Raw genomic sequence first — 15,351 nt, 5'->3', positions numbered from 1 at the left:
TCAAATCAGTGTAGTCGACCTCCATGTTATATTTTCAGAAAGCAGCACTGGGACTGAACTGAAATGCAACCCTGCCTTGAGTGGTATCGCAGCAACTTCCATGTTACACAATTGTTTGTTACCATTTCCATGGTTCTCATAATGCAGCGGTGTTTCTCATGGCCCTTCCACATGGCTCTTTATAAGCGATTAGCTGTAGTAGTAATCAGGGTCCCTTTGATCCACCTCTATTCTTTGGTACTTCCTCTTCCTCTGCACGCAGGCTTCCCTGTGACCTCTGGGGACCGTTGGTGACCTGTGACCTCACAGCACAGGGCTGCAGCTGGTCAGTGGGCTGGCTTCCCTCCCCGGGGCTGCTCCTGTTACACCTGGCAGGCCTCCGGACAAACACACCTGTCTGTCTGTCTGCCTGTCCGTCTGTCTCTCTGTCTGTCCGTCTATTTGTCCGTCCTTCTGAGAGACTAACCGAGACCGTCCCCTCTGTGTGTTTCGCCTCACTCTCTTTGCATCAGTCAAAAGCTTTATTCGGTGGAAGTTGTCATAACAGAGCAATAATGCCTCAGCTTTTCACGTAAGGTCATGCATTAATGACGGAGCCTGTCACATACGGTCATGTAAGGTCATGTAAGGTCATGTAAGGTCACGTAAGGTCATGCATTAATGCCTCAACTTGTCACATAAGGTCATGTAAGGTCATGTAAGGTCACGTAAGGTCATGCATTCATGCCTCAACTTGTCACATAAGGTCATGTAAGGTCATATAAGGTCATGTAAAGTCACGTAAGGTCATGCATTCATGCCTCAGCCTGTCACATAAGGTCAGGTTTATTTTCTATTTTATTTCACCTTTATTTAACCAGGTAAGCTAGTTGAGAACAAGTTCTCATTTGCAACGGCGACCTCGCCAAGATAAAGCAAAGCAGTTCGACACATACAACAACACAGAGTTACACATGGAATAAACAAACATACAATCAATAATACAGTAGAAAAATCTATATACAGCATGTGAAAATGAGGGAGGATAAGAGAGGTAAGGCAATAAATAGGCCATGGTGGCGAAGTAATTACAATATAGCAATTAAACACTGGAATGGTAGGATGTGGAGAAGATGAATGTGCAAGTAGAGATACTGGGGTGCAAAGGAGCAAGATAAATAAATACAGTATGGGGATGAGGTAGATTGGATGGGATATTTACAGATGAGCTATGTACAGGTGCAGTGATCTGTGAGCTGCTCTGACAGCTGGTCCTTAAAGCTAGTGAGGGACGTAAAAGTCTCCAGCTTCAGAGATTTTTGCAGTTCGTTCCAGTCATTGGCAGCAGAGAACTGGAAGGAGGAATTGGCTTTGGGGGTGACCAGTGAGATATACCTGCTGGAGCGCGTGCTACGGGTGGGTGCTGCTATGGTGACCAGTGAGCTGAGATAAGGCGGAGCTTTACCTAGCAGAGACTTATAGATGACCTGGAGCCAGTGGGTTTGGCGATGAGTATGAAGCGAGGGCCAGCCAACGAGAGCATACAGGTCGCAGTGGTGGGTAGTATATGGGGTTTTGGTGACAAAACGGATGGCACTGTGATCGACTGCATCCAATTTGTTGAGTAGGGTATTGGAGGCTATTTTGTAAATGACATCGCCGAAGTCAAGGATCGGTAGGATAATCAGTTTTACGAGGGTATGTCTGGCAGCATGAGTGAAGGATGCTTTGTTGCGAAATAGGAAGCCGACTCTAGATTTAATTTTGGATTGGAGATGTTTAATGTGAGTCTGGAAGGAGAGTTTACAGTCTAACCAGACACCTAGGTATTTGTAGTTGTCCACATATTCTAAGTCAGAACCGTCCAGAGTAGTGATGCTGGACGGGCGGGCAGGTGCAGGCAGCGATCGGTTGAAGAGCATGCATTTAGTTTTACTTGCATTTAAGAGCAGTTGTAGGCCACGGAAGGAGAGTTGTATGGCATTGAAGCTCATCTGGAGGTTAGTTAACACAGTGTCCAAAGAAGGGCCAGAGGTATACAGAATGGTGTCGTCTGCGTAGAGGTGGATCAAAGAATCACCAGCAGCGAGAGCGACATCATTGATGTATACAGAGAAGTGTGTCACGGAACTCTAACATGCAGGAGGGGTGAAGTCAGGCGCAGGAGACCAAGGTACGTGAAAACACGTTTAATAGACAACAGTCCAAAATGCCGAAATACAAGGCAGGGTACAATAAATCCAGCAATAGGCAAGAACCCTCAAACCAAGTCGAGACACAGCCCAGGAAACCCGTATGCCAAAAATAGATGAACGGCAGAGAAAAAACCCCAACCTTATAATCGTAGACACAAATAATCCCGCACAATACCAAACCTAAACAGACAGACTAAATACCCCCACTAACGAACTAACTCAAAACAGGTGCTAACATAAAACAGACATCACCAAATGAAAATGAAAAGGAGATCGGTGGCAGCTAGTAGGCCGGCGACGACGACCGCCGAGCGCCGCCCGAACTGGGAGAGGCTCCACCTTCTGTAGACGTTGTGACAAAGAGAGTCGGCCCGAGAATTTAACCCTGTGGAGACTGCCAGAGGTCCGGACAACAGGCCCTCTGATTTGACATACTAACTCATACATACACCATACGTGCTTACTAGACACACCAAACACATAAGACCAACACATACTATAATAACACATTGAGTAAATGCACACACACTGCTGGAGGTGTCTGCTAAAGCACAGGATCATAGCCACCCTCATCTCCCTCAGCAAATCTGTGAGAAAAAAAAGATTGTGTATATATACTGAACTCTATCGGAGAAGTAGTTGGTGAACCAAGCGAGGCAATCATTTGAGAAACTAAGGCTGTTGAGTCTGCCAATAAGAATGTTGTGATTGACAGACTCGAAAGCCTTAGCCAGGTCGATGAATACGGCTGCACAGTAATGTCTCTTATCGATGGCGGTTATGATGTCGTTTAGGACCTTGAGCATGGCTGAGGTGCACCCATGACCAGCTCTGAAACCAGATTGCATAGCGGAGAAGGTACGGTGGGATTCGAAATGGTCGGTAATCTGTTTGTTAACTTGACTTTCAAAGACCTTAGAAAGGCAGGGTAGGATAGATATAGGTCTGTAGCAGTTTGGGTCTAGAGTGTCTCCCCCTTTGAATAGGGGGATGACCACGGCAGCTTTCCAATCTATGGGAATCTCAGACGATACGAAAGAGAGGTTGAACAGGCTAGTAATAGGGGTTGCAACAATTTCGGCAGATCATTTTAGAAAGACAGGTCATGTAAGGTCACGTAAGGTCATGCATTATTTCTCTCTCTACTTTAAAATGAAGGGCAGAATTACAGTATAACTGTAAACACCATCATGAAAAATAACAATAACCATCATAACTGTTTAAATGATATATTTACTGTATGTACACTACATGTCCAATAGTATGTGGACACACATTCAAATGAATGAATGAGTGGATTCGGCTAATTCAGCCACACCCTTTGCTGACAGGTGTATAAAATCGAGCATACAGCCATGCAATCTCCTTAGATTAACATTGGCAGTAGAATGGCCTTACTGAAGAGCTCAGTGACTTTCAACGTGGCACCGTCGTAGTATGCCACCTTTCCAACAAGTCAGTTTGTCAAATTTCTGCCCTGCTAGGGCTGCCCCGGTCAACTGTAAGTGCTGTTATTGTGAAGTGGGAACGTCTAGGTGCAACCACGGCTCAGCTGAGAAGTGGTAGTCCACACAAGTCCTTTTCTGAGATAACATGGACTCTGTGTGCAAAGCTGTCATCAAGGCAAAAGGTGGCTACTTTGAAGAATCTAAAATATAACAAATATTTTCATTTCTTTAACACTTTTCTGGTTACTACATGATTCCATATGTGTTATTTCATAGTTTTGAAGTCTTCACTATTATTCTACGATGTAGAAAATAGTAAAAATAAAGAAAAACCCTTGAATGAGTAGGTGTCTCCAAACCTTTGACTGGTACTGTATATATTTTGTTTGCTATTCGAACGGTTATTACGGAGACCGAGGTCATTTGGCCGGCCAATTACCGTCATCTAAAATTCAATAAACGTCACAGCCCTACTTTTGAATGAAGGCCCATTAAAGACAGCTATTAGTGGCTGGGTGAACACACTGAGAGCTATGAGCTGGCTGTGGAACACCGACTGAGTGCAACTATATCAGTCTCCTGCTAAAAAACAAGTCAATATTGGCCTGGAATAGAACTGAATGGAGAGGAGAGGGCTTTTCCCCTCCCCTTTACCCCCTCTCCTTTACCCCCTCCCTTCCCCTTTACCCCCTCTCCTTTACCCCCCCCTTCCCCTTTACTCCCTCTCCTTTACCCCCCCTTCCCCTTTACTCCCTCTCCTTTACCCCCTCCCTTCCACTTTACTCCCTCTCCTTTACCCCTCCCTTCCCCTTTACCCCCTCTCCTTTACCCCCTCCCTTCCACTTTACTCCCTCTCCTTTACCCCCTCCCTTCCCCTTAACTCCCTCCCCTTTACCCCCCTCCCTTCCACTTTACTCCCTCTCCTTTACCCCCTCCCTTCCCCTTAACTCCCTCCCCTTTACCCCCTCCCCTCTCCTTTAACCCCTCCCTTCCCCTTTACCCCCTCTCCTTTACCCCCTCCCTTCCCCTTTACTCCCTCTCCTTTAACCCCTCCCTTCCCCTTTACTCCCTCCCCTTTACCCCCTCCCTTCTCCTTTACCCCCTCTCCTTTAACCCCTCCCTTCCCCTTTACTCCCTCCCCTTTACCCCCTCCCTTCTCCTTTACCCCCTCTCCTTTAACCCCTCCCTTCCCCTTTACTCCCTCCCCTTTACCCCCTCCCTTCTCCTTTACCCCCTCTCCTTTAACCCCTCCCTTCCCCTTTACTCCCTCTCCTTTACCCCCCTCCCTTCCCCTTTACTCCCTCCCCTTTACCCCCTCCCCTTTCCTCCCTCCCTCCCCTTTACCCCCTCCCTTCCCCTTTAATCCCTCCCCTTTACCCCCTCCCCTCCACTGTACTCCCTCCCCTTTACCCCCTCTCTCCCCTTTATTCCCTCCCCTTTACTCCCTCCCCTCCACTTTACTCCTTCCCCTTTACCCCTCCTCTTTACCCCCTCCCCTTTACCCCCTCCTCTCCACTTTACCCCTCCCCTTTACCCCCTCCTCTCCACTTTACTCCCTCCCCTTTACCCCTCCCCTTTACCCCCTCCCCTCCACTTTACTCCCTCCCCTTTACCCCTCCTCTTCACCCCCTCCCCTCCTTCACTAGTTCAGTATAAAGGGCCATTACACTGTTGTGTGGCTCAGTGTTTTGTCGGTAAGGGATTTGTCTTGGCGAACTGGTCTGTGTGCTGCTTTGTCCACCTACCTGCATAGCAGTTACATCTCTGATACGACTGCCTACCTACTCTAGAGGTAGGGATTGACATATTCTAAAACACTTGGTTTCCCAGACACATATTATGCCAAGTCCTGGATTATAAAGCAACTCTCCATTGAGAATGCCTTTTACTTCATGACTAGGCTTAATCTGCGTCTGGGAAACAAGCCCTTAGAGTAGCATTTTTGTTTAAACATCTTTTAGTCATGTCCTTCAGTTGTCCTTCAATTGCTTCTTAAAATAGTTTTCCACACAGGGATACAGCGTATTATTTTGGGAATCCTGTGGGCTGGGATTTGAAGGCTCTTGTTTGACAATGTTTTGAGTTTTATTTTAAGAAACGTATTTCGCTCCCTTGTTTTATTTATGTACTAAGAAGTACAGCGTATTCTCTCAGCATTTAATATTTAATCATATTTGAACATAGCATCTGAACACAGATTTCCATCTTCGATTTATGTATGTATTAAGTAAATGTTCACCTATATTGTTTTTGAATGTAAGATATGGTATTCAGGTTGATTTCAATCATAACAGACTTTTATGGATTGTCCGTCTTGCTTCCAAATTGTATAATAAACACAATCTCTTTCCCCTATCACATCCCAGATCTTGGAAGCCAGAGTTACGGTGTTAACATACCAGTGGAAATCCATCCTTACCAGTGTTCTAGAACCATGAGCAGTAACTACAGTGTGTCCCTGCTTGGCCCGGCCCCATGGGGCTTCAGACTGCAGGGAGGAAAAGACTTCAACATGCCACTCACCATCTCCAGGGTGAGTACACGCACGCACGCACACACCCCCCCAATCCCTTTCTACCAGCCCACTTCACAAACCTCCTCTCAGCTCTAGATTGGCTCCCATCCCTATGAAGCCATCTGGCTGTTGACGGCTGTAAAAGATGATGTGCTTGCATTAGCTCACCCAGTGACACTGGAATACTGTCCAAACAGGCAACGCACTGAGGGCAGTAGTAGCCTAATTGGTAGGTTCTCTGGCTATGCGAGGTTTGGGTGCATTGGCAAAATGAATGCCCAGCTAACAAATGTCCGTTCCCAGAACGTTCCTGGAACTTTTGTTTTTTTGGTGTGGGAACGTTCTATGCTAGCTAGGTACAAGACCTGCTAATAGGGGCAATATGCAATTGGTAGATATATTTTTGGGACTTTTAAATTAATTATATACCTATTGATTCTTAAAGAAAATAAGTTATGAATGCCTAATGAGGTTATTTCGAATGTCGTTCCCCATTAGCACCCAAAATGTATGGACCAGTCTTTCTCCTAGACCAGTGGCTCTCAATCCTGGTCCTGGGGACCCAAAGGGGTGCACATTTTTGTTTTTGCCCTGACACTACACACCTGATTCAAATCATCAAAGCCTTTTGATGAGTTAATCATTTGAATCAGCTGTGTAGTGTTAGGGCAGAAACAAAAATGTGCACCCCTTTGGGTCCCCAGGACCAGGATTGAGAACCAGTGTCCTAGACTATTGGTCAGGTGAGTTGCAACCCCCCACAAAGGTAAATCCAAACCAAATCTGGCACCACACTTATCCATTGAAAACAACTGAAGCCATACACTGTTTATGCGCCCCACCTACTGTATACAATGGTAGGCCTACACATGTATGGGCCACAGGAGATTGGTGGCACCTTAATTGGGGAGGATGGGCTAGTGGTAAAATTGAACCAGAATTTAACTAGGCAAGTCAGTTAAGAACAAATTCTTATTTACAATGACGGCCTACCCTGGCGACGCTGTTCCAATTGTGCACCACCCTATGGGACTCCCAATCACAGGCCGGATGTGATACTGCCTGGATTCGAACCAGGGACTGTAGTGACACTGTTTGCAGCACTCGGGAGCCCAATGGCTGGAGCAGATAGAGTTGAATTGTATCAAACACATGATGCCATTCCATTCGCTCCGTTCCAGCCATTATTAGGAGCCGTCCTCCCCTCAACAGCCTCCCCTGGACTATGGGCAATATGTTGTCTAATGCTATGTTGGTAATGCACGCCTCCCACGGTATAGAAATGAGTGGCGGAGAGAAGAGGGTCAGGGTGAATAAGAACTGGTGAGAGCTGGAGAGCCCCGCTGTAATGCCAGTCTATGACCTAACACTCTAATTGAACTGTTTCCCTCTGTTACATCTCTTGCGAGACATTACTCATACTCCATAAACACTATTGTTTTCATTTGGTACAAACCACACGAGAGACCGAGCCATTCAATTCCATTTAAAGACTGTGGATGGAGCCTCTGACCACTGAAGAGCGACAAGGACCTATCAAAGTTTCTCGAAGAGAGGCCAAAGGACAATGGGTGCCTCCCAAACGGTACCCTATGCCCTATTTAGTGCACTACTTTTGACTAGAGCCCTATGGACCCTGGTCATACATATAGGGAATAGGGTGCCGTTTGGGATGCACTCCATACAGTAACCGATATGGACACTTCCCAATATAACTACAGTCGAGGTTCTCGGAAAAAGCCATGGGCATAGGTTATTAGAAGCCCCAGTGGTGATGCCGGACCATTGACGAGAACAGCCATTGTTCTGAGCTCTCCATACGTCAATGAATCTTGTTTTGCCGTGCCTTAATGAAATAGCACTTGTCTTGTTTTCTGACCTCATTGTCTATGACTTAACAACCCCCCACCCCTCCACTGTTTCACAATAGTATTTTAGTAACACTTAACATGCTTAATAACTTGTAACAGGCATGTACAGCGCCTTCAGAAGTATTCATACCCCTTGACTAATAGCACATTTTGTTGTTACAGCCTGAATTCAAAATAGATTAAGTCGATTTTTTTTCATCCATCTACACACAATACCCCATAATGACATCACAATACCCCATAATGACATCACAATACCCCTTAATGACATCACAATACCCCATAATGAAATCACAATACCCCATAATGACATCACAATACCCCATAATGACAAAGTGAAAATGTATAAAAAATGGAGAAACGAAATACAGAATACTGTGGCTGTATACTCTATGAGGCTGTGTAATGTTTTATTATTAGGCTCATAATATGTCATGTCTCTATATGTAGCATATTTTGGCTGACTTAAATGTGTTAATTCCTCCAGATCATTTTGAGATGACAACTAATAAGACCGTAGTAGGATAGCATATATTAAGTAGAGAAGAACGCCTTTCAGGACTCGAACTCTGCTCTTGACAGGGAATGATGTAGCACAGCTGGGGTGAGAACGCTGACGGAGAGAAGCTTGGCTAGACCTGCTGTGTTAGATTTCTAAATGTCCCTACAAATACTGCGATGGCCACAGTCTCAACTGTGAAGCCTGTGGGGAGCATCATTCATTCGTCACTCTGCCAGACCAACAGCTCAAAAAAAAAAAAGGCCTAGATTGATGGTGTTGCTTTTGGGGTGTCAATAACATGTTACAGCTGTGATGTGAAACAAGGCCACAGGAAGAGAACTGAAGTGGACATTTTGGCTACTGGAGCTTTTTTAGAGACACATCGTTTACTGTTGTCTTTCTCAACTGTGTGCCAGCTAAGAGAACAGGCTTTCTCCAGGGTTACACCAACCCCTGTCTGTCCAGTGTTGGTTGGAGTTGTCTCTAGAAACTGATCTGGGGTCAGCTTTTAATTTCCCACAATAATGGTTTGGGTTCGTATTAGGGGAGGGAAAGCTGATCCTAGATCTGTATTTAGGGGAATTTGGATTGACAGGCCCTACCCTCTTTAGTATTTATATTAATCCAACATGTTTGAGGCCAAAACAACAGCTTATCACTTAGACACACAAATCAGTCTTTAACAGAGCGTCCTGTTGTGTTTTACTCTCGTAATAATGTTAATATTGAACCTGTTTGTGACATTGTGAACCTTTGTATGGTCGGTCTCAAAGCATCTGTATGCACATAAGATGAAAATTGAGAACGTAGAGACTAATTCTGTTTAGATGAGGCGCTTAACCCTTAACCCCCACACATTGACTCTGTACCAGTACCCCCTGTATAATAGCCTCGTTATTGTTATTTTATTGTGTTACTTTTTTTTTTTTTTTTACTTTAGTTTATTTGGTAAATATTTTCTTAACTCTTTCTTGAGCAACATTGTTGGTTAAGGGCTTGTAAGTCAGCATTTCAAGGTAAGGTCTACACTTGTTGTATTCGGAGCATGTGACAAATAAAGTTTGATTTTATTTAAATCCTTTAAATATATTTTATTGTGCACTACTTTTGACCAGAGGCCTATGGGCCCTAGTCAAAAGTAGTGCACTATATAGTGAATAGGGTGCTGATACAGACAATAACTTTTACTGATGGAGGCAGGATGATGACAAGCAGCAAATCCCGAACTGCAAAAATCACTAAAGCTGGAGACTCTTACCTCCCTCACTAGCTTTAAGAACCAGCTGTCAGAGCAGCTCACAGATCACTGCACCTGTACATAGCTCATCTGTAAATATCCCATCCAATCTACCTCATCCCCTACTGTATTTATTTATTTATCTTGCTCCTTTGCACCCCAGTATCTCTACTTGCACATTCATCTTCTGCACATTCCACCATTCCAGTGTTTAATTGCTATATTGTAATTAATTCGCCACCATGGCCTATTTATTGCCTTATCTCCCTTATCCTCCCTCATTTGCACATGCTGTCGATAGACTTTTTCTACTGTATTATTGATTGTATGTTTGTTTATTCCATGTGTAACTCTGTGTTGTTGTTTGTGTCGAACTGCTTTGCTTTATCTTAGCCAGGTCGCAGTTGCAAATGAGAACTTGTTCTCAACTAGCCTACCTGGTTAAATAAAGGTGAAATAAAAAAATAAATAATAATAAATAAATAAAAATCCCCTGTTTTAGCCATCTCACATGCTGATACAGGAACCATGCAGAGGAGCTAATCTACTCAGGCAACAGTACTCAAGGTGTCATACTGTAAAAATCACTCATCACTAATCTACTCAGGCAACAGTACTCAAGGTGTCATACTGTAAAAATCACTCATCACTAATCTACTCAGGCAACAGTACTCAAGGTGTCATACTGTAAAAATCACTCATCACTAATCTACTCAGGCAACAGTACTCAAGGTGTCATACTGTAAAAATCACTCATCACTAATCTACTCAGGCAACAGTACTCAAGGTGTCATACTGTAAAAATCACTCATCACTAATCTACTCAGGCAACAGTACTCAAGGTGTCATACTGTAAAAATCACTCATCACTAATCTACTCAGGCAACAGTACTCAAGGTGTCAATGAAATCACTCATCAGTCTCAGCAGGTATCAAGTTATAGATTATGTATTTTTTTCCCTGCTGTTTCTGGGGAGGCTCAGAGTGACAGTCTTACACTCGAGTGCCTCTGTGCAGTCCCAAAGACACTGTTTTTCATTGTCTTTCACACTCAGACAATGTTGTCATTCGGTTTCTCCATCATTCTGTGAACACTGGGTTGTTATGACTATTTTAGGTTGGCGTCATTTAGTTTTGCAATGTTGTACCAGAGACTTGTGAATAAATGGGTGCCTTGTTTTCTTTAGGTCTCTGACACCATTATGCTGCTACTGCAAAGTCTTCATTCCCTGTGTCTGCATGTCTGTTAGCAAAGCCTTCATTCACTGTGTCTGAATGTCTGTTAGCAAAGCCTTCATTCACTGTGTCTGAATGTCTGTTAGCAATGTTCTACTTGACATGCTGTTTCATGTGGTTCCCCAGGTCTTAGTGTATAGAGATATGAAGATCCTACTCAATTCTTATTTAAAAAAAAAAATCAAAATCTGTGAAATGCTTTACCTGCTTTGTCTTGTCTTTCTACGCTTAACAAAAACAGCTGAGATTAGCTCACTGGTTATGGTTGAATTGGAAGCCTTACTTGGAGAAACCATTGGTCTGAACACTGGGCCAGATTTTATATCTGGTTTGCAAGACATTACGTTATATAAAGTGTTCCGCGGCTTTCCGTGGCTTTGGCAAAGCCTGCAGTGAAGTATCTATGGGAACATAGTTCTCGCTGTGTCTCTTTATTAAGTGCATGTCAGGTCCAATTATAAGACAATGCAACACAGCTGTAGAGAAAAAAGCGTGTTATTTTCAGATGCGTTGTATTGAATGAGTCAGTCGTCAGGTAAAGCAGCTTGTTACAGGAATGTTCAATCAATGAAAACGGTCTTTGGCTTGTATCAGAGATTTTAAAACCCTCAGAACACAATATAGATTCTTACTGACGGATTACTCACATCTATATAAAGAGTCTTGAGGCCGTGTTTTAATATCAAATTCTTTCCCTCTTTTTTTCCCTTTATAACCTTGTATACGCTTGAATGCATTTGGTTTAAATAGACTCAATCAAATACATTAGAAGGAAAAGCCTACTCCCTAATGGTATAACATCTATGTTTATGGTACAATCATTGGAAACGAGAAAGGCAGATATGGGATATGTTCATATTCCTGTATGGGAGGGAAGTGATTTCAGTTGGTTTATACTGTGCCTTTAGAAAGTATTCGCACCCCTTGACTTAATCCACATTTTGTTGTGTTACAGCCTGAATTCAAAATTGATTAAATAGATTTTTTCCCTCACCCAATCTACACACAATACCCCATAATGACAAAGTGAAAACATGTTTGTTTTTTTAATTTTCAAATCTATTGTAAACGAAATACGAAAATATGTCATTTACATACACTGCGTGACCAAATGTATGTGGACACCTGCTCGTCGAACATCTCATTCCAAAATCATGGGTATTAATATGGAGTTGGTCCCCCCTTTGCTGTTATAACAGCCTCCACTCTTCTGGGAATGATTTCCACTAGATGTTTGAACATTGCTGCGGAGACTTGCTTTCATTCAGCCACAAGAGCATTAGTGAGGTCGGGCACTGATGTTGGGCGATTATGCCTGGCTCGATGTCGGCGTTCCAGTTCATCCCAAAGGTGTTTGATGGGGTTGAGGTCAGGGCTCTATGCAGGCCAGTCAATTTCTTCCTCACCGTTCTTGACAAACTATTTCTGTAAGGACCTCGCTTTGTGCACAGGGGCATTGTCATGCTGAAAAAGGAATGGGCTTTCGCCAAACGGTTGTCACAAAGATTTGTTTGTTGGACTGCCAGATGGTGTGGCGCGGTTCATCACTCCAGAGAACTCGTTTTCACTGCTCCAGAGGCCAATGGCGGCGAGCTTTACACCACTCGTTCATGGAAACCAATTTCATTAAGCTCCCAACAAACAGTTCTTGTGCTGAAGTTGCTCCCAAAGGCAGTTTTGAACTCAGTAGTGAGTGTTGCAATCGAGGACGGACGATTTGGTGGTCCATTCTGTGAGCTTGTGCGGACTACCACGTCGCAGCTGAGCCGTTTTTGCTCCTAGACGTTTCCTCTTTACAATAACAATGGGAAGGGGATTGCTGCCATTTTATGGGCTCATAACCACCTGTGCTATTTTGTTTGTTTTTTCACATTGTTTGTAACTCATTTTGTACATAATGTCTTATGACCGGAAAAAACTTCTGGACATCAGAACAGCGATTACTCACCTCGAACTGGAAGAAGATTTTTTTCTTGAATGAGTCCGACGCGAAGGATATACTGCTTTGTCAAGACAAGGTCCAAATCCCCGTCATCAGCGTGAAAAAGACAGAGAAAAGGGGAGCGGAGAGCGGGGTGCCTTGTAAGAATTCTCCGACGATTAGGTAAACCACCACTACCCTCCGTATTATTGGCCAATGTGCAATCATTGGAAAACAAACTATACAATTTATGATTAAGACTATCCTACCAACGGGATGTTAAAAACTGTATCTTATGTTTCACCGAGACGTGGCTGAACTACGACACGGATAATATAGAGCTGGCTGGCTTCTCTGTGCATCGGCAAGACAGAGCAGCTACCTCTGGTAAGACGAAGGGCAGGGGTGTGTGTCTATTTGTTAATAACTGCTGGTGCGCGATGTCTAATATTAAAGAAGTCTCGAGGTATTGCTCGCCTGAGGTAGAATACCTCATGATAAGCTGTAGATCATACTGAAAGATATTAAAAAGGGAAACCCAGCCGTGAGCTGACCAGAGATGCGAGCCTACCAGACGAGCTAAATGCCTTTTATGCTCGCTTCCAGGCAAGGAAAACTGATGCATGCATGAGAGCACCAGCTGTTCCGGACGACTGTGTGATCACACTCTCCGTAGCCGATGTGAGCAAGACCTTTTAACAGGTCAACATTCACAAAGCTGTGGGGCCAGACGGATTACCAGGACATGTACTCAAAGCATGTGCAGACCGACTGGCTTTACTGACATTTTAAACCTCTCCCTGACCGAGTCTGTAATACCTACATGTTTCAAATAGACCTCCATAGTCCCTGTGCCCAAGAAAGCGAAGATAACCTGCCTAAATGATTACCACCCCATAGCACTCACGTCGGTAGCCATGAAGTACTTTGAAAGGCTGGTCATGGCTCACATCAACACCATCATGCCAACAGATCCACAGATGACGCAATCTCAATTGCACTCCACACTGCCCATTCCCACCTGGACAAAATAAACACCTATGTGAGAATGCAGTTAATTGATTACAGCTTAGCGTTCAAAACCATAGTGCCCACAAAGCTCATCACTAAGCTAAGGACCCTGGGACTAAACACCTCCCTCTGCAACTGGATCCTAGGCTTCCTGACGGGCCGATCCCAGGTGGTAAGGGTAGGTAACAACACATCTGCCACGCTGATCCTCAACACAGAGGCCCCTCAGCAGTGCGTGCTTAGTCTCCTCCTGTACTCCTTGTTCACCCATGACTGTGTGGCCAAGAACAACTCCAACACCATCATTAAGTTTGCTGATGACACAACAGAGGTCGGCCTGATCACCGACAACAATGAGACAGCCTATAGGGAGGAGGTCAGAGACCTGGCAGTGTGGTGCCAGAACAACAACCTCTCCCTCAATGTGAGCAAGACAAAGGAGCTGATCGTGGACTATAGGAAACAGAGGGCCGAACAGGCCCGCATTAACATTGACAGGGCTGAAGTGGAGCGGGTCGAGAGTTTCAAGTTACTTGGTGACCACATCACCAACCAACTATTATGGTCCAAACACACATAGACAGTTGTGAAGAGGGCACGACAACACCTTTTCCCCCTCAGGAGACTGAAAAGATTTGGTATAGGTCCCCAGATCCTCAAAAAGTTCTACAGCTGCACCATCGAGAGCATCCTGAGCTGTTGAATCAACACCTGGTGTGGCAACTGCTTGGCATCCGACCGTAAGACACTACAGAGAGTAGTGCGTACGGCCCAGTACATCACTGGGGCAAAGCTTCCTGCCATCCAGCATCTACAGTTGAAGTTGGAAGTTTACATACACCTTAGCCAAATGCATTTAAACTCAGTTTTTCACAATTCCTGACATTTAATCCAAGTAAAAATTCCCTGTCTTAGGTCAGTTAAGATCACCACTTTATTTTAAGAATGTGAAATGTCATAATAATAGTAGAGAGAATGATTTATTTCAGCTTTTATTTCTTTCATCGCATTCCCAGTGGGTCAGAAGTTTAAATACGCTCAATTAGTATTTGGTAGCATTGCCTTTACATTGTTTAACTTGGGTCAAACATTTCAGGTAGCCTTCCACAAGATTCCCACAATAAGTTGGGGGAATTTTGTCCCATTCCTCCTGACAGAGCTGGTGTAACTGAGTCAGGTTTGTAGGCCTCCTTGCTCGCACACGCTTTTTCAGTTCTGCCCACAAATTTTCTATAGGATTGAGGTCAGGGCTTTGTGATGGCCACTCCAATACCTTGACTTTGTTGTCCTTAAGCCATTTTGCCACAACTTTGGAAGTATGCTTGGGGTCATTGTCCATTTGGAAGACCCATTTGCGACCAAGCTTTAACTTCCTGACTGATGTCTTGAGATGTTGCTTCAATATATCCACATAATTTTCCATTCTCATGATGCCA

General features: G+C 44.2%; 1 protein-coding gene across 7 annotated transcripts in view; it reads left to right on the top strand.

Moving 5' to 3' along the window:
- The window catches only part of pdlim5a (PDZ and LIM domain 5a), a 144,996-nt gene that overhangs the window by 16,108 nt on the left and 113,537 nt on the right, over nt 1-15,351 (top strand). For 6 of the 7 annotated variants that reach the window (XM_014172475.2, XM_014172472.2, XM_014172470.2 and 3 more), the window contains exon 2: nt 5,989-6,155. In XM_014172475.2, the coding sequence (XP_014027950.1) occupies nt 6,057-6,155 (99 nt within the window). In that variant the 5' untranslated portion in view covers nt 5,989-6,056. Of the gene's footprint in view, nt 1-5,229; nt 5,415-5,988; nt 6,156-15,351 lie in introns of those variants that run through there. The other variant, XM_014172469.2, reaches the window with a different exon arrangement.

The sequence above is a fragment of the Salmo salar genome, chromosome ssa24, assembly GCF_905237065.1.
Source record: "Salmo salar chromosome ssa24, Ssal_v3.1, whole genome shotgun sequence".
Lineage (NCBI taxonomy): Eukaryota > Metazoa > Chordata > Actinopteri > Salmoniformes > Salmonidae > Salmo > Salmo salar.
This window is presented reverse-complemented; position numbering and strand designations above follow the sequence as displayed.